Source organism: Nematolebias whitei, chromosome 18, assembly GCF_014905685.2.
Source record: "Nematolebias whitei isolate Nwh7 chromosome 18, NemWhi1, whole genome shotgun sequence".
Classification (NCBI taxonomy): Eukaryota; Metazoa; Chordata; class Actinopteri; order Cyprinodontiformes; family Rivulidae; genus Nematolebias; species Nematolebias whitei.
In genome coordinates, this window is record NC_056515.1 from 38,861,188 (window position 1) to 38,879,759 (window position 18,572).

General features: G+C 44.2%; 2 protein-coding genes across 2 annotated transcripts in view; one reads left to right on the forward strand and one right to left on the reverse strand.

Annotated features, from left to right (window-relative positions):
* Window positions 1-578: 578 nt before the first annotated feature.
* Window positions 579-13,641, forward strand: slc30a5 (solute carrier family 30 member 5). Its single transcript, XM_037692309.1, has 16 exons — window positions 579-999; window positions 2,608-2,730; window positions 2,856-2,922; window positions 3,570-3,655; window positions 3,819-3,906; window positions 4,985-5,075; window positions 5,147-5,223; window positions 5,290-5,460; window positions 6,530-6,815; window positions 6,886-7,094; window positions 8,239-8,396; window positions 8,474-8,603; window positions 10,387-10,609; window positions 10,794-11,020; window positions 12,328-12,456; window positions 13,427-13,641. The coding sequence occupies exons 1-16, from the start codon at window positions 932-934 to the stop codon at window positions 13,595-13,597; spliced, it is 2,304 nt and encodes a 767-aa protein (XP_037548237.1). The 5' UTR covers window positions 579-931; the 3' UTR covers window positions 13,598-13,641.
* Window positions 13,642-13,739: 98 nt separating this feature from the next.
* Window positions 13,740-18,572, reverse strand: part of LOC119425159 (MAM domain-containing protein 2) — a 17,681-nt gene continuing 12,848 nt past the window's right edge. The window contains exons 11-15 of the mRNA XM_037692696.1: window positions 16,601-16,697; window positions 16,337-16,495; window positions 16,018-16,271; window positions 14,096-14,180; window positions 13,740-14,019 (exon numbers count right to left, since the gene is read on the reverse strand). Of these exons, the coding sequence (XP_037548624.1) occupies window positions 13,973-14,019; window positions 14,096-14,180; window positions 16,018-16,271; window positions 16,337-16,495; window positions 16,601-16,697 (642 nt within the window). The 3' untranslated portion in view covers window positions 13,740-13,972. The remainder of the gene's footprint in view (window positions 14,020-14,095; window positions 14,181-16,017; window positions 16,272-16,336; window positions 16,496-16,600; window positions 16,698-18,572) is intronic.

The window sequence follows — 18,572 nt, forward strand, 5'->3', positions numbered from 1 at the left end:
TTAAAAGAATCCTCAAAAAAATCAAATCAAATCCAAACATTCAGTTTTTTGCTGGATTTGACTTGACTAAGAATAGTAAAAAAAAATTAAAAGCCCAAATTATGACATTCATGTCCAAGATGAATGAATGGAAACTTCTGAGCATAGACATTAATACTATTATTATTATTATTATTATATATTATTAATACGTATTAATGTCTATGCTTCTGAGCACAACGTACTAATTTTACTGTTCTAATATGACTAAAGCAACATTTTTTTTGCATATTTTATATAAATGTAGTTTTTAAAATATAAAATATATTTTACATCATTAATTATTTAGAAGGGTAAATGAAAGTTGTTTATCCGGTTTACCTGTGGCGTCTCTTCCAGAGACAAATCTGTAGTGTATTGTTAGATTGGATCATCGCTGGGGACGGAGCGCACAAGAGACGACTCATGTTTGTTGTAGAATGGATCATCTATAGTGACAAAGAAAACCAACCAATCAAATTTAAGCATTCTGATCAGACCCACCAATCGCAGTCCAGCATCAGTCTGCGCAGGCGCAAAGCTCTCCGAAGCCTCGCGTGAACGTTAATGGGTTGACGTAGCCGGAAGTGTCGCGGCTTTTTAGACTGCTAGTTTTCCTCTTTCATTATTGGACTTTAATGTGTATTGTGGTCATTTTAGCGAAAAATATTCGTGTTTTTTGCTCTAACGAGGCGCCTAAATGGGTTTATTTGACACAGAGCGAACCCGGAGCACGTGACGCTGGTTGAAACCGTAAAATCTGAACGGAAGAATGAAGAGCAGACAGAAAGGCCTTGTTGTTTACTTCAGCGGTAAATTGACGAGGGGTTTGTATCAGTATTATAGTAACAGTGATGTAAAGCTTATTGGGATATAGATATTCTATTTTTGGTCGAGTTTTGGGAGTTTAAAGATGGAGGAGAAATACAGCAGCAACGTCCTGTCAGGCCAGCTGGGAATGGTCGAAGTACCTGACTCCAGGTAAACTCCAGGATTATGTCATCTATAATTTATTCCACTTAAACTCGTTTTTTAAATCAGTGACTCAGAGCTGGTTGTGTGTGGTTCAAATGTTAGTCTGACACAGCTTCCACTAACGGTTTGTTGAGAGATTTAATTGTTTTTATTTAACAAGAACTTAAAAACATGTGACAGTGTGCGTCCTTCATGTTGAGCAGCTTGTAAATGTAGAACCTCATTCAGCAGCAGGGACTCTGTTGGTTTCTGCTCAACTCTCTGAAGGTCCAACTGAAGCATCTCTGGACCATTTTGGCACTGTGGTTCTGTTCTTTTTGACCCGTTCTGTTGTAGATCAGCTGCTGGGTTCGGGATCATGGTCCTGTTGGACCCAGTTTGGTCTCAGATTCAGCTGTTGGTCTCCAGAACCCTTTGGCCTACAGAATAGTTCCTGGTCCACTCAGTGACTGACAGGAACCCAAACCATCAGCCCTCCACCACCGTGCTGACAGCTGGGACGAGGTGTTTGCTGCAGTGCATTCTGGGTAAACACCTCATCTTTGGTGCTGGTCCAGAAGTTTTTTGGTTCCTTCAGATGAAACTTTCCAAACCTGAGTCGTGCTGCCATGTTGTTATCAGAGATGAGGTCCTGACCTTTAACCTGCAGACTGAGGCCTGTAGAGTCTGAGGTGGAGCTCACTGCACAGTCTGACCTTCAGGGTGAATCTGCTGCCACTCCTGAGAAGATTATCAGATTAGACTCAAAGCCATAATCTATGTCAAAATATACTAATTTAAGGTTTTTATTTTATGCTTCTAACACAATTTCTACATCATTAAATAACTGGGGGTGAATTTAACTCAAACTCTTTGAGTTTTTTTTGTAAAAATTGTTAGAAAATGGCAAATATTCCTTGTTTACAATTCACTGGACAGTCACATGAATTCTCTCGTGAGACTTCAGGATATCTCTGCTCAGCTCTGACGCTCTCATCGCTGCAGTTCCTCCCAAAACGACTCGACTCTCGTCCTCGCAGCGTTCAGTCGCTGTTCCTTTTCAAAAGACCAAGAACTTGATCTCTTCCCTCTGATCATTTACCGACTGATCCCTGGCGAACTCATCAATGTTCGAATGTAAACGACTCATTAAACAACAATTTAAAATGAAAAACAGAAAATTAATATGGCTTTAAACGTTTTCCACTTGTGAGTAATCGTTCTCTGTAGAGCGATGGACTCTAAATAGTTTAGAAACGACCTTTGACCCTTCCAAGATGGACGGGCAGCAACAGCTGCTTCTCTTGGTTCATTGCTGATGCCTTTCCGTCTTGATGTTGGTGGCCCGTCTGAAGATCGTTAATCCGTTCACTTCGGACTTTATTTTTTATCCTAATCAAAATCACAAGAACAGACGCCGTTTTTCAGACACGATTTCTTCATTTAGTTTATTTATTTAAATTTCTGTTGCTCGAAGCTGTAAAGTCTAAGTAAATATTTCATTTCGTCTTGAAATGCACAGCCTTAAAACTGGAAAAGTGTTTTATTTTTGCTTGTTTATTAATATTTCTCTGTAAATGTGTTCACTTAGTGCTTCTACAGAGGAATGTTTGATGTTTTGTTGCCCGTCTGCAGGTTGACCCGCTACATCGTTCTGCTCGTCGTCTCAAAGCTCCTCAAGGCGTTGGGGATCTTTGAATCCTACGACATCCTCAAAGTCGTTCATATAGTCCAGTTCATCTTTATATTAAAGTTAGGGTGAGTTCTGCTGATCTTTGCCGCTCGGAGTTTTAAATCTGACTTGTTGTTTGGACACGTTCAGTTTTTTCCAACGGTTGATGTAAACGACAACGTGCTGATCAGTTTCTGGCTTTTCTTTTCAGGAGTGCTGTTTTTCTGCTTTTCTTTCAAAAACCGTTTTCATCTGGGAAAGTTATCTCTAAAGGACAGGTTTGTTGGGCTTTTTTTCAATCTTTTAATTTTCATTAGACATTTACAACGCTAAAAATAATCTCAAAATATTTTCTAGCTACTAATTCGTCTCTGAATTTGATTTAACTTCCTGTTTGATGTAAAGTTCAGACGTTTCGCTCAAACTCTTATTTAGTCAGTTCAGGGCTAAAGAGAAATATTATTTTAAATTAACATAAAGTGACAGTGATTTATTTTACGGAATAAACAAAGACAGAAATCGTAAACAAAACAACAACCCTGAAGTTAAACAGAGAAATAAATTACGTACAACAAACAAAAAAAAAGCAAAATAAATAAAGATATTGGAAGATTTACAGCTAAGAATTGAAATAAACTAATCAATTTATGCCACATTTAAAGAATCTTAGTCTAAAACTGTAATTTTTCTTATCTATTGGTTTTTGTCAGATTACGTACGTTACTGAGCCACGTTTTAATCTTCAGTCTTGTGGCGGTTGTTGTCGTCCACAGTCATGAAACGAAGACGTATAAAACGTCTGCTTCACTTTAATTCATTTACAGTGAACTGCTCTTCCTGTACATGTTGCGTCAGGTCATACTGGGTCATGTTTGATGATTTAATCTGCTGTCTAATCCTCTAATCTGCGTTTGTTTCTCTGCAGTGGATAAAGTTGGTGAAACATGCGGTCTGCAGCTGCATCGTCTCCCTCCTGGGGTTCTTCGGTCTGACCCTCTGTGGACCTTTGAGGTCTAAACAACTTTTCATGCCACTTAAACTCATTTTTCTGTCTTTACCTCGTCTGTTTGCTTTAATTAGTCGTTCTTTCCTGCACACCAGTTCACAGCAGAGACGCTGTCCCTTCACAGAGTTGTTGTTTTTAGTTTAGTTTAAATGTTTTTCTTGTTTTCAGGACGTTGTTGCTATTTGAGCACAGCGACGTGGTCGTCATCGCCCTCCTCGGTGTTCTGTTCACAAACTCTGGAGGAGGACCGGCCAAGGTACCACCGTTGTTTATTATTTACTGTTTGTTTACTACTTTTTGTGTATTATAGTTTGTTTATTATAGTTTATTACTGTTTATTATTATTATTATTATTGTTGTTGTTTTATTATTACTGAGACTAGTCTGTATAAATAAAGGTTGAATGAATGAGTGATATAGTTAATTATTGTTTATTACTGTTTGTTCATTATAGTTCATTACTTTATTTATTACTGTTTATTACTGTATGATTGTTTATTACTTTTTGTTTATAATAATTTATTACTGTTTGTTTTCATTCATCCATTCTCTTTACCCGCTTCTTCTTTTTTATTATTCTTTATTTTTGTCGATTACTATTTACTGTGGTTAGTTTTTTCCTGTATTTTAAATAGTTTTTTTTTTTTTTCCAGCATTGTTCCTTTTTTTTAGTTTTCATTTTTCCACATCAGAATTCTTTGAAGCAGATTTTTTTTTTTAATTTAAGTTTTATTTGAGTAGAACTTTACCGTCTTCAAATAATTAGTTACAAACAATTCCCATTTTCTTGTTTATCAGTGAGGCTGTGAAGGACAAACGATAATGTAACTGCCTTTGTCTGTTAGCAAAATATCTTATGAGCCGCTGGACGTATTTGAATGAAACTGACGGTAAACCAGAAACAAGATGGCCGCCGTTACAACGTTGGAAAACACCAAAGTTTTCAACTCAGGTTTCTGGATATTGAGTTAGAATTTGTGGTGGTAGCTGAGAGTCATCCCTAACTCGACTCTGCTGCTACCACACCTGGTTTCAGTCAGATTCACAGATATTAGGCATTATTTATTATTATTATTATTATTATTATTAGGTCAGCTGACTGTGGCGGCCATCTTGAATGATGTTACTGTGAATGTTCATTAAAATCCATCCTGTAGTTCATGATATTTTGCTAACAGACATAAAAGGCAAAAACTTTCTTCTTTTGGCGGTGAGCAGAGAATCAACAACAAACAGTAAAATACAAGAAATTTATTGTTTTCTGCTCTTTTATTTAAATTAATACCATCAATAAATGATAATTAAACGTCAGATAAATAAATATTGTTTTTCAGACCCGAGGAGCAGCGTTCTTCATCATCGCTGTCATCTGCCTCCTGCTCTTCGACAACGACGACCTGATGGTGAAGATGGGGGACCACCACCGTATCCTTTCACCTACATCAGCCGTTGTTCTGGTTCTGAACCGTTTGGGCCTTGACTCGTCTCGTACCCAGCTGAGGGGCATCACGACAGCGCGCTCACTCACTTCCTCTACACGACCATCTCTCTTCTCGGAGTCGCCGACCACAAAGTGAGTGTTTTTTCTTCTGCTTTGTGAGGACTTGGTGTTTTTACTCCTCGTGTCCAACCTTCTCAGGGCGGGGTGGTGCTGCTGGTGGCCTCTCTGTGCCTGAAGGTGGCCTTCCACACGGCCTCCAGGAAGCTATCCGTGGAGATCGGCGGCGCCAAACGGCTCTACGCCCTCGACAACCTGCTCTGTGCCGCGGTGCTGCTGCCCTGGGTCGTTGTGCTGTCGGCAACCACGGAGGTAAAGACAGCCGGCACGAGCACGACTTAACGGCTCATAACCTTTGTGCTGGTCCACGAGTCGCGCTGCGGAACGACCTGTGCTCATTTAACCAACACGGGTCATCTCTAACACAATTTTACAAAATGTTACAGAAACTTTTTTATTTTCAGCTCTAATTCAGCGCACGGTTTAAGAGCAACCCTGAAATTAACTTTTATTCTTTTGCCTGTTAGTCAGAGTTATTAAAAATAAATGAAAAACTTAAGATTCCCTGAAGGAATGAACAAATTCCCCCCTGGGATTAATAAAGGTCTCTATATCTGTCTGTCCCTATTTATCTCTATCTTTCCATCCAGATTATGAGGTCGTGTTCCGTGCTTTAGAACGGCGGCGTTCTCATGTGGGCGGGGCCTTAGACTAAAACCTTAACCTGAAAACAACAAAGTCCATGCTCAATAAACCTGAAAAGTTGTTAGTTTGATCGTAGCTGTTCGGTCTTCGTGTTGGAGGTGATCCTCAGCTACTACCACGACTTATTTCAGCTGTAAAACAAACTGAGTTGTTGACACGTTTGTGTTTGCCAAGGTCGGTTTGCTGTGGCAGCCATCTTGAATTGGGTTGACCCTAAACATTAATCCGCTGTAGGTTCAATCATTTACTTTATAAGAGTTCTACAGTGGTTCATGAGATATTTTGCTAACACAAACATACAAACGATCGAACGTCTCCTTTTCGTTTGAAACCCTCCTGCTGCCCTCAGGTCAAAATGACCCATCATTTGACCTGAGGGCAGCAGGAGGAAGTGGAGATGTTCGAGGAAAAAACTTATTTTGGTAATGTATGAAAAGTTGACTAAAGCAAAAAAATGTTTTTTTTTGGAATTAATCTGTTTATTTTATTGCAAAATTGTTTATTTTTGAAGATTACATATATTTTTTATAATTCCTTTAATGAGCTACGAACAAATTCTGAATGATTTGTTTAAAATCAGAGTTTATGACCAATTTAAAATGATCCCTAAGTGTTTTTATTTTTTTAAGAAAAAACCTCTTTGGTCTGCTCCTGAGTTTTTCTCTGGATGTTTCAGAGTAAAGTCGAGTCGTGGTCTCCTCTGCTCCTGCCGTTCGGGATGATCGTCTTCTCCGTGTCCGTCCTGGAGTTTTACGTGGAGTCCGTCTGCAGCGCCAAGATGGAGGCGCCGCGGTGCGCCCGCTACGGCGCCGCCGCCCTCTTCCTGAGCGCGCTGCTGCTGGCCAACTTCTGGACGCACCCGATCACCGACCAGCTCCGGCCCGTGAGCACGCCGCAGCAGGGCGGCACGGAGCACGTGCTCTCCGGCGGCGTGATCGTCAGCGCCGTCTTCTTCGTCATGTGTAAGGAGCCGGCGGCCACGAAACGTTTCGCTCGGCGGCCGCTCTTTAATCGACGCTCGTCTCTCCGCAGCGTCCAGCATCCTGGCGTCCCCGTCCAGGAGGGGACAGAAGGGCACGCTGGTGGGTTATTCTCCTGAAGGGACGCCTCTGTACAACTTCATGGGGGACGCCCTGCAGCACACGTCGCAGTCTCTGCCGCGCTTCATCAAAGACTCCCTCAAACAGATCCTGGAGGAGTACGACTCCCGGCAGATCTTCTACTTCCTGTGTCTCAACCTGGTACGTCCAAATAAAACTCCACAACCGGGGGTTAGCAACCAGATTTTATCACCTGAATCAACTCCTCCTTTCAAAATAAGAGCTTTTTAACAAATGCATGAATACTCCTTCAAATTCTAAACAATGCAACTTTTAACATATCCGTGCACGTTCTTTCACACACTGCTGTCTGGGTTATGTGGAGCTGCTGTCCATGTCCAGCATGTCCATTATGAGAGGCAGGGGACACTCAGACATGTCTCCGGTCCATCACAGGAACACGGAGACAAACAAGACAAGTTTATTCACTCAGGCTGAGGGACAACTTACGAGTTACTGATGAACCTGATGTCATGCTGTCCTCTCTGGGAGGACACTCACACATGCTGCTGCTATCAGCTGTTTCCTCTTCAGGGAGCGAGTCCTCCTCCTTCGTCTCTCACTGTCCTCCATCTGTCCTCTGTCGCTCCAACTCCCATGTCCTCTGTGTCCTCACTCCCACTACCTTCATGTCCTCTCTAACTGCATCCATATATCTCCTGTCTTTTTCCTGCAGCTGCATTTCTAACATCCTTCTATCAATATACCCACTGTCCCTCCTCTGGACATGTCTCAACCACTGTCCCTCCTCTGGATATGTCCAAACCACTTGTCCAGAGGAGGGACATGTCTGGACATGTCCAAAACACTGTCCCTCCTCTGGACATGTCCAAACCACTCGCTCCTCTGGACATGTCCAAACCACTGTCCCTCCTCTGGACATGTCCAAACCACTGTCCCTCCTCTGGACATGTCCAAACCACTGTCCCTCCTCTGGACATGTCCAAACCACTTGTCCAGAGGAGGGACAGTGTAAGTTTGGTTGTAAGACGTCGCACTCAGAGCTTGTGTTGGAGATGACTCTCAGCTACTACCAAACCAAATGTTAGCTCAGTATCTGTAAAACTGAGTTATTGTCATTTATGTGTTTGCTCATGTCCATTAGCTTTGGCGGCCATCTTGTATTGCATAGACTCCAGTAGTTATTCAGTTGTAGCTGAACATCCAGTGATTATTGCCTGAAAGTTTGGTTAAAATCCATCCAGTGGTTCATGAGATATTTTGCTAACAGACAAAAACATTCTCGCCTGCCTTTTTGTGGACCTCATTTGTTTTATATTTTCAGGCCTTCACGTTTGTGGAGCTGTTTTACGGCGTTTGGACCAACAGCCTGGGGCTCATCTCTGACGGCTTCCACATGCTCTTCGACTGCTCCGCTCTGGTCCTCGGCCTCTTCGCCGCCCTCATGACCCGCTGGAAGGCCACGCGGATCTTCTCCTTCGGGTAAAGTCCTTTCAGCAGAACCAGGGGTTCAGACTGAGGGAAGGGTTGTTTAAAGAGGCGGCTGTGTTGCTCTGCAGGTACGGTCGAGTCGAGATCCTCTCGGGGTTCATCAACGGCCTCTTCCTGATGGTCATCGCCTTCTTCGTGTTCATGGAATCGGTCACGCGGTTGTTGGACCCCCCCAACATAAACACAGACATGCTGACGGTGAGTTGGCTGAGTGCGACCCGTCACGGTCAAACCTGACACTGAATGTCGGGGGGGTGTTGGAGATCTGCTTTGTTCTTAAATCAAAGATAAAAAGACGGACGTAAACAAACGCCGTGTGAATCCAGCCGCTCCGGGTTTCATCTGGTTCTGGAAGAGCTCGGTCCGGCGCTGTTAAGTAAACACTGTCAGTTGTTAAACGTTTCCAGATGTTTCGCCTGCAGCGAACTCAGAGGAGTGAGGATCTGAAGGACAGGAAGTGCTTGGAGACTAAAGGATGGACCAGGAACAGGGGTCTGAACGAGTGGATTTGTTTGGGACTCGTGGTGGACGACAGGTTGGATGTATTGTGCGTTTGCCCGGCGTGTGGGGCATACAGATGTTGGAGTGACCCGATGGAACCAACAGGTAAACAAGGACCAGAACCAGCCATCCAGACAGGGATCAGACTCCTGACACCTGGTGTTCGTCGTCTTGACGACGGCATCAGCCGGACCACATGTTCCCCGTGGACTGATGACAAGACGGCGTCGTATCGTGGTCGGCAGTGGATCTCGGTTCTGCTTTACCGAGGACGACGTCAAGGGTGTCGGTATGGCAGCACCCTGAGGACGGGACCAGTCCTGCCATGTTGTGGAGAGGCACACCGGTGTGGGGAACCGTAGGTCTGGTGGTCCAGGAGACCCCGTCTGCACGTCCTACCCCTCCTGAGACAGAACCCTGATACAGCCCGTCCACAAACAACACGTGTCCATGTCCTGTTGGGATCCACTCATGGCCAGCCCGGTCCCCCCGATCGTTCCCCAACAAACCGTGAAGACGAGTTACATCAGCTCACCTCGGGTGTTTTTTTCCGGCTGCTCCTCCTTCAGGGTCACCGGAGAAGAACTCACACAAAGACTTGGTGATTGTTTTTACACCAGATGTTCTTCCCGACCAACCACAGCCTCTGGAGCAGAGAGCTGCATCTGGGGCGCCCGGGGGAGCAGATGGTGGGGTTAAGGGCCTTGCTCAAGGGCCCAGAGTGGGACAAGTGAGGGTGGAGGCAGGTGTGGGTGCTTCACCTGTCCCACCCACATTTTGATGTTCAGTCCGGGGGTCGAACCAGCACCTTTACGATCACAGGCTCGCCTTCTCTAACCTCTGCACCACCACTCCCCCCAGCTCACCTTGTGGTGGTATGCATCCTTTCAAAATAAAAGCGATGCTTTAAGATAAAAAGCATTAAGAACGAACAGGTCTCTCTTGTAAATGAGTCTACGAGGCTCAGTGGGAACTAACCTGCATAAATAAATAATAATAATAATAATTTTAGCAGCTCACCTCATAATTCTCAATGGTGCTTTTTTATCTTAAAGCATCGGTTTTATTTTGAAAGGAAGACCAAGTGGAAACTATGGCCAGGGGTGAGCGCAGTCTCCCCACCAGTAAAGCGATAGTTGAAACCAACACTTAAACCGTTTGTCGTCGTGTTGACACTTGTTGTGTTTACGTTAATGAATCCTGCGTGAGTTCGAGACGAAACACTTCCTGGTTCTGAGAAAAAAATTGACGCGAGTTTAACGGCCGGAAGGTGGATAATTAGAATAAACGCCACATTTGAAGAAAAGTTGAAAAATTACAGAGAAATTCAAAATGTCTGCCTTCCTGCTGACACCGTCCAGATGTGCTGCAGAGTCAGGAACATTCAGAACGACTCGTTTAATTTCAGTTTCATCGCTCCCGTCTGATTGGTGCAGAAACAGGAAGTGCTCGTCTCTGATAACGGTTTATTTCCTCCCAGCCCGTGTCTGTCGGAGGCTTGCTGGTCAACCTGGTGGGCATCTGCGCCTTCAGTCACGCTCACTCTCACGGCAGCAAAAGCTGCTCGTCGCACGACCACGGACACTCGCACCACGGACACTCGCACCACGGACACTCGCACGGCGAGCACAGCCACGGAGGTCACGGAGGTCACGGACACGCCCACAGCTCGGGGAGCAGAGGCATGAACGCCAACATGAGAGGTTTGTGAGATTTATTTATTAACCTTTATACTGGGATCACAGGCAGCGAGAACATGCTGACTCCACACCGAAAGACCCAGGTCCAACCCGGGAATTGAACCCAGGACCTTGTTGCTGTGAGGCAGCAGCGCTAACCGCTAATCCGTAAAAAACGAGAACAAACTGTGACGTCGTTCTGTTCCAGGTGTTTTCCTCCACGTTCTGGCCGACACGTTGGGCAGCGTCGGGGTGATCATCTCCACCGTCCTCATTCGTCAGTTCGGCTGGTTGATCGCCGACCCGATATGCTCGCTCTTCATCGCCACGCTCATTTTCCTCAGCGTCATCCCTCTGCTGAAGGACGCCTGTGAAGTCCTGCTCATACGAGCCCCACCGGAGCACGAGAAGAGCCTGAACGCTGCGCTGGAAAAGGTGAGTCACCTCCAAGGCTTTCTTTTCAACCAGCTTCCTGTTTGTTGGACTTTTACTAAAGATCTGAACAAAATGCAGCACCTGAGCTCACACTGACACACACCAGTTAACAGAAATACACCAAACTGGCTGTTTTTATTCACAAATATCAACTTTTCCCTTGCGTGCAGTTTGGATCAGCCCGTTGGTACTGATGTTTCTCTTTAGCCCAGTCCAGTGAGTCACGTTTTGGACTGACCCAGTTTGGAAAAAGCAGCTTTGTTGGAAAAATGAAATAACCCAAGCCAAGAGAATCATGTTGGAACGCCTCAGGCTCAGTAAATCCTGACGGTCCATTTCTCAGGGTTTAGTCGATTTCATTAAAGGCTAACGTTAAAATTTTGTTGTTTTATCTCTAGTCGTTTTTTTTATATTGAGGTTGAATATTGGAGCAGTTACTGTTCTGATGCTGCATTCAAGGACAACTGGAAACTTGAGCAGAAACACATTCACAGGAAAAGAGCCAGGAGTCGGATTTCTCAAATGTGAACGTTAACGGGTTTGTTTCTTTCAAGAGAAAGATAATTTTGTTTCAGTAACTCAAAAAATAAAACGGAAAGCCAAAATACAAGAGGGACGGCTTGGTTTAAAGTCTGGGTGTAGATTTTACAGGAAGAAAAAGCAGCGAAACTGAACTTTGAACAACCTTTGTTGACCGTTTGGAACCCCCATCTGTCTGTGGATCAAAAACATCTGGACACAGACCTTAGCATGTCAGAATGGACACTTCCACATCCTCCACTGTCATTCTGAATATCGGTGTTCCCCATGGCTGTGTTCTTAGCCCCCTCTTGTTAATGCTGTACACCCATGGTTGTGTTGCCATTAACAGCTCCAACACAGTTCTCAAATTTACTGGTGACATGACCGTCAAAGGGTTGATCAGCAACAACGATACAGAGAGGAGGTTCTGGCGATGGCAGCCTGGTGCAGCAATAACGACCTCAACACCAGGAAGACAAAAGAAACCATCAGTGACTTCCAGAAGCCGAGGTCTGCACTGCATTTAGGCCTCAGCATCGATGGGGACGAGGTGGAACAGGTCACAGACTTTAAGTTCTTTGGTCTGCACCTCTTGGAGGACCTGGACTGGATTGTAACGCCACTCACATTATCAGAAAAGCCCAGAATTGTGTCTTCTTCCTTGGCTCCCTGCTACCAAGCCTGGACAAGATCTGCTCAAACCTCTGAAAGGCCTCCAAGATCCTGAATCAATCTGCTGTTAAACTATTCAAAGTATATTTTTTAGATATTTTTTCTTGTTTCAGATTGAGAAGATTGACGGAGTTCTGTCGTACAGAGACCCACATTTCTGGAGGCATTCAGCCACGCTGGTGGCCGGGACCATCCACCTTCAGGTCATGTCTGACGTGGTGGAGCAGAGGATCGTTCAGCAGGTTGGTGCACACCTTCAGATCATGTATCTATAGTTAACTCGGCCCTACGCGATTCTGGTTTAGTTCCCCTGAGTCCATGCTCTTAAAGGGACAGTCAGTCAACTTGAAGTGATGTTCTGTCTAGTAGTCGTTAACAGATGGGACTTTATCTGTCATCATGGGGTATGGAGAAGGAGGCAAAAGTCTTCGTCCAGGCTTCGCTGGCAGATTGCTGCAGCCCGATGGAGAGGCTCCACAAAAACTTGGAACAGGAATTTCTCAAAATGTCCATTTGGTTAAACGTTAATGATAAAGACCCTCGAGGAGCTAGTTTCTAGTGGACAAAACTGAAAAATATTTTTCAGCAGGTCCATGTCTTTCTCCATACTCTGTCACAGCTGATAAGATACTAACTAGTAAGAATTATACAGAATATCCCTTTAAGTTGATTCATTGAGCTTCACTCAGTGCTGCAGTTATAAACAATATCTTACGAAGAAAGAGTTTAATTTGCATTGGAATGACAAGCTAATCAACAACTTCTGTCCCAAATAACCTTTGAATTAAACAATCTATACATTTTTATATAAACTTTTTATATTTTTGTCAACTTTGCTTGCTGCTGCTGTTTGGAACAGAAATATTTATGCGCCTCATGATTTAGAGGCATTTAGATTATCTTAAAACTTATTTATGTTTTCATGTCTGATAAAGAGGACATGATAAACGGTTGAAGTCCTGCTGACCAACAGTTAGCATAGATGCTAACGTAACATTGAAAGCCTTTAGAAAAGCTAACGGTTAGCATTGTGTTTATCACCGGCCATTAATACACAAATCAAACCTTTTGAAAGTCGATAAGACGTTGGCTGTTCACAGAACCACGCTTCAAAACCTCCGAACTCGTCTTTTAAGGTGTAACGAGTTATTTAAAACCATATTTTTTATAACTGAGCGTGATCCGAACGTGTCTGAACCTCCTCGCCTGCAGGTGACGGCCATTTTGAAAGACGCGGGGGTGAACAACCTGTCGGTCCAGGTGGAGAAGGAGGCGTATTTCCAGCACATGTCCGGACTCGGCACCGGATTCCACGAAGTTCTGGCCATGACCCAACAGATGGAGTCCATGAAATACCTGCACGACGGGACGCTTATCATGTAGCGAAGACGGACCAACTGTATTTTTCTTGGAACTGTACGCGTTTTTGTTGGAATAAATCTGAATATGTAAGTTTTATTTTCTTGGTTTGTTGGACCTAAATTGTTCAGTTGTCATCGTGAAGACAAAGAAAAGTGAATTTTAAGAATGTTTTCAGTTTATTTAAGCAACGAGCATTAATCTAATGCATATAAATGTGAAGGTAAAGAGTTTAACGCCCTCTGGTGCTGCGGCGCAGAGGAATGCTGACTCGGCTGATGTGCGTCACATGTTCTGTGTGACACGTCGACTTGTCTGTCGTGTGCAAAAACAATAACGGTGTGGAAGTGGGGGGGTTCATGCGTCCTACGCAGCGGTTTGTCTGCTCCCTCCCTCCGTCTATTCGATCTCGTTGGAGCTTCCCGCCGCGGCTCTGACCTCCGTCTCTGCAGAGGAAATGGAACAATCAGGAAGCCGCTCCAAACCCGGTGTTCTGTTCTGAAGGATCAGGAAACGGTTTACCTGGACAGGGTCCGCCCTCCAAGGTGATGTCATCAATGGCGATGTCGCTCCTCACCGAAGGACCACGGATCGCCTCAAACACGATCTGAGTTGGGAACATCAGGAAATGATCTTTTAAGAAGCTGAACTGTTCAAACTTCTCCCGTCCTCACCAACTGTGTGAATGTTAACAGCACGGGAAAAACTTTCATTGTTATGCTGATGATACACAGTTCTATTTGTCCATGAAACCTGATGAATCCAACCTGTTACTTTTTACTTTTACCTAAATATTAGCATTTTTCATGGTTTTAGCTACCTCTGGTTCTAAACTAGCGTTTTTATTTTGCTAGTGATTTGCTACTTTTAGCTAAATATTAGTGTTTCCTTGCTGTTTGCACTTTTATTTTTCTGCAGTTTGCTAGCCTTTGGCTTTTTTGTTTGTTTATCATGTTTCTGATTTGTGCTAGTATTTCACTACTTCTGGCAGATGACTAACCTTTTCACTGATCTTTGCTAACGTTTTAGTACTTTTTGCCTTTTAGCTAGCAGGTTTTCCTTTCTGCTGGTAACTTCCCTAATCTTACTTTTTCCTACCAATTTGCTACTAGTGGCACTTTTTGCTGCTTTCATAAATTTTGCTAAATTTTGCTACTTGTTCGACAAAGAGGAGATGCATGGATGCAGTTAGAGAGGACATGGAGGTAGCTGAAGTGAGGACAGAGAGAGCTGGAGGAGGATGATGACCCCCGAAGAGGGAAAAGCCGAAAGAAGAAGCCCTTTTACCTAGCATTCTTTAGCTTTCTGCATGCATTTTGCATCTTCAGGTATTTAGCGAACTCCTTTCAGCTGCTCTCTTCTTCAGGGGTTGCCACAGCAAACTAACTCGCATGAACACTTGACGGTTGTTTTCATGTCAGATGCAACCACAGACACTAAGCTACCACAGCCCTCTGTGTGGAGCAGGGAGCTGCCAACGAGGGCGCCCAGGGGAGCAGATGGTGGGGGTTAAGGGCCCAGAGTGGGGCAGGTGTGGGTTTTTCAACTTTCCCACTCACATTTTCATGTTTTCAGTCCAGGGAGTTGAACCGGCAACCTGATCACAGGCCCACCTTCTCTAACCTTTGTGCCACCACTTCCCCTACCATGTCAGGCTTTAGCAAACATTTTGCTACTATAAATTTATGGCTAGCCTTTGGCTGCATTCAGCTTAAAGCTAACAATTAGCTATATTTAGCTTTCACTTCAGTTTCAGCTTTAACTTTTTTTTTTTTTTAGAAATTAAACTTTTCACAGTTAAATCTTTTACTATACAAATTAAACCAGCGTTTGCTGTTTAGATATTAAATTATTTTCAGCTCTTTTTCTGGAGTTAAAAGCACCAAAAGCGTTTTCACAGGAAATTCACATTTGTCTAGTTCAGATCTTTTAAACTGGTCCTGACCAACAGTTTTTGAAGACTTTAGTTGTTTTTTTCCACTCAAGAATTCAGATCCTTCATTAAGGAGCCTTTTTACAACAGTTTTTGTGTTTAAAAAAAAAAAAAAACGAAAATCTGACAATTTTAACAAAATAAAATGTAATTGGTTCATATTAATGACCTCATTCGTGCAAAAATTAAATTAATCAAATTATTGTGAGGAAACTTTAAAAAAAATAAATAAATGTGGTCGATCACATTTGACTGAACAGAAAATTCAGACCTTCATAAAGTTTGAAGAACCAATGTTCAAAAGTACTTAACCCTCCTGCTGCCCTTGGGTCAAATGATCCAGGAGGACTTAACATTTTTGACCCCAGGGCAGCAGGAGGGTTAAAAAACTACAATCATGTCTGGCTGCTTGGAAGGAAAAGAGGATTGGCTGAAAGTTTTGCTCGTTCCTCGTTAAAATAAAAACCTCAAACAGAACCAAAACAAACAGGAGTATTTATTGGACCCTTGCCTGGTGCCGAGCGTCGCTCCGGTACTCCACCTGGGCCCGCAGCCAGGCCACGCTCTGCTCGCCGCTCCGTTGCCACAGCAACACACTCTCTCCGTTCTTGTCGGCCAGAACCCTCAGCGTCCCCGTCCCCGATCCGTACATGTGGTAGTAGAACCGCAGGCACTGGGGGCCCCTGGTTCCCCTGACGGGTCGGGACAGCAGCCGGGCGTTCTGACCCGGCAGCATGGGCGAGGCCTCCACGTACAGGAAGTACCCTGCCCAACGCAGCGGTCGGTTACTGAGCTCTCAGAGGAAAACCTAACGGGCTTTAGTTCCTCACCTAGACCCGTGGTGTGGTCCCCCCTGGGCCCGGTGTAGGAGGTCGGCGTGGGTCCCCTCCTCCGGTGCCAGTCGCCAACGTCGGCCTGTTTGTCCTGGCTGAACCCGCAGAACCCGACCTCGAAGTCACAGTGTCCAGGGAGAGGCGACGACAACAAACCTGCAACCCAAAGACGTTTCATTTTCTCATCCGAGGTCCAAACAGAACCATCACCACAGAGACGAACACCAAACGGAACCAGGACCCGGACAACAGACCCGTTACCTGCTGTCAGCTCGCAGTCCCCAAGGTTCAGGCTGATGTCGTCCAGCGCCACGGAGCCGCAGTCCCAGAAAGTCCTGCAGGTGCTGACGAAAACCACCTGAGGGACCAACGGACCGTCAGCAAGTTCTGGTTCAGGACCAGTAAATGATCGACTTCACTCAGGCTGCGGTTCTGACGTTAAAGCTTTTGAACTTCTTGTGAGAATGAAAAGCTTTGAGTCTTTAGGCCAGATGAGTTCAGAGTCTGCGGTTTGTTTGGTTGATCCACAGAGTTTTGTTGGTTTTAATTCGTTTATTTTTTTGTCTCTGATGCTTTAATTTATCTCTTTAATCAGAAGTTTATTTTTCTTTCGTCATTCTTTTATTGTTTGTTGCTTTTTCTTCACCGTTTTCTCCTCGACTGTTCCTCTGCAGCCACGTGGAAAAACTAAATCTGAAGTTTTGTTTTAGGATCAAAAAATAAATAAAAATCTTGAAGAGGCTCGTAAGCACGGACCAGTGGAATGCACCACTAATCTGTACTGGTACTCAATGCACCACTAATCTGTACTGGTACTTCCAAGGTCCAATTGGTCAGACTCGAGGCTGACGGAAAAAGAGTCTGCCTGAATAAATCAACAATGGTGTTGCTCTGAATCTCCCCAGCTGGTCTTGGAACAGGCCGACATCAATTTCTCCTGGGAAATGTGTAACCGAAGGAAAAGCTTCGTCTATGGGAACCCCCCTCCCTCTCCCCCCCTTCTGTGGAGTCTTATTAGAACTGTGCTGGCTGACCACCATCAGGACAATGGACTATCAGGCTTCATGACTGCCTCTTTTGTAAACTCACATGTACGTGTTCATTTAGCTGGCAGAGTTTTTTGATGTCTTAAATCTTCAGTCAGGTAGACAGCTGCCTTCAGATCAGAGGTTTGAGGGTTCAAATCCTACCACAAAACCATTGTTTTAAGTTAAAACGGCCAAACTGAAAAGATAAATGTGCTACGAGAAATACTGTGAATGTGGAAAGTGCTGGTGGATCAGTCTGGTAGATGGCTACTTTCAGATCTGAAGTTTGTGGGTTCAAATCTTACCACTGCACCATTTTTAAGTCAAAATGGTAAAACTGAAAAGATAAATGTGCCAGGAGAAATGTTCTGAATGTGGAAGGTGCTGGTGGATCAGTCTGGTAGATGGTTGCCTTTAGATCTTAAGTTTGTGGGTTCAAATCTTACCACTGCACCATTTTTAAGTCAAAACTGTAAAACTGAAAGATAAATGCGCCAGGAGAAATGTTCTGAGTGTGGAAGGTGCTGGTGGATCAGTCAGGTAGACAGTTGCCTTCAGATCAGAGGTTTGTAAGTTCAAATCTTACCACAAAACCATTTTTTAAGTCAAAACGGTAAAAGTGAAAGATAAATGCGCCCGGAGAAATGTTCTGAGTGTGAAAGGTGCTGGTGGTGTGGTGGGTCTGTTCACGTTCGTAAGGCAGCAAGTTGCGCAGTAGCTGGTTCGAGTCCTGCCTGCTCCCAGTACCTGGATCATCAAAACCGATCCCAGTGGAATGGGTAGGGGAGGGGGCCGTGTCCCCTCCCTGAAAATATCTGCTCTGAAAATGGAGGGTTATGGAACTTTAAAACACATTTTAAAGGTGTTTCATTTAGTTTTATGTTGCATCTAGATATATGCCACTCTTCCCTATGTACTATTTGTAAGTACATACTTGCAGTGCACACAGCTTAGAGGACCATTGGGTGTAGCCTATGTAATTTGGGGGGGGGGGGGTCGGTGGCCTCCTGACCCACCTTGTTCCAGCGCCGCCGCCAATGGCCTAGCATAAAGCAATATCTAAAAAACGTCTGGTCCTCTGGATGTTCAAAAAAACAACAAAAATATAGAAACGTTTCGTCTCTCATCCGAAGGACTTCCTCAGTCTGAGGAGCTGTATCAGTCTCTTAAATAGCACCTTCTCAGAGTGGATCAACCAGTTTGCT

What these genes read in the sequence shown, in the direction of transcription:
- slc30a5 (XM_037692309.1), top strand. Translation starts at nt 932, where the DNA reads ATGGAGGAGAAATACAGCAGCAACGTCCTGTCAGGCCAGCTGGGAATG. An exon ending in ACGCGGATCTTCTCCTTCGG is followed by an intron (nt 8,397 to 8,473) that starts GTAAAGTCCTTT and finishes GTTGCTCTGCAG; the next exon opens with GTACGGTCGAGTCGAGATCC. An exon ending in AGCAGAGGATCGTTCAGCAG is followed by an intron (nt 12,457 to 13,426) that starts GTTGGTGCACAC and finishes CCTCGCCTGCAG; the next exon opens with GTGACGGCCATTTTGAAAGA.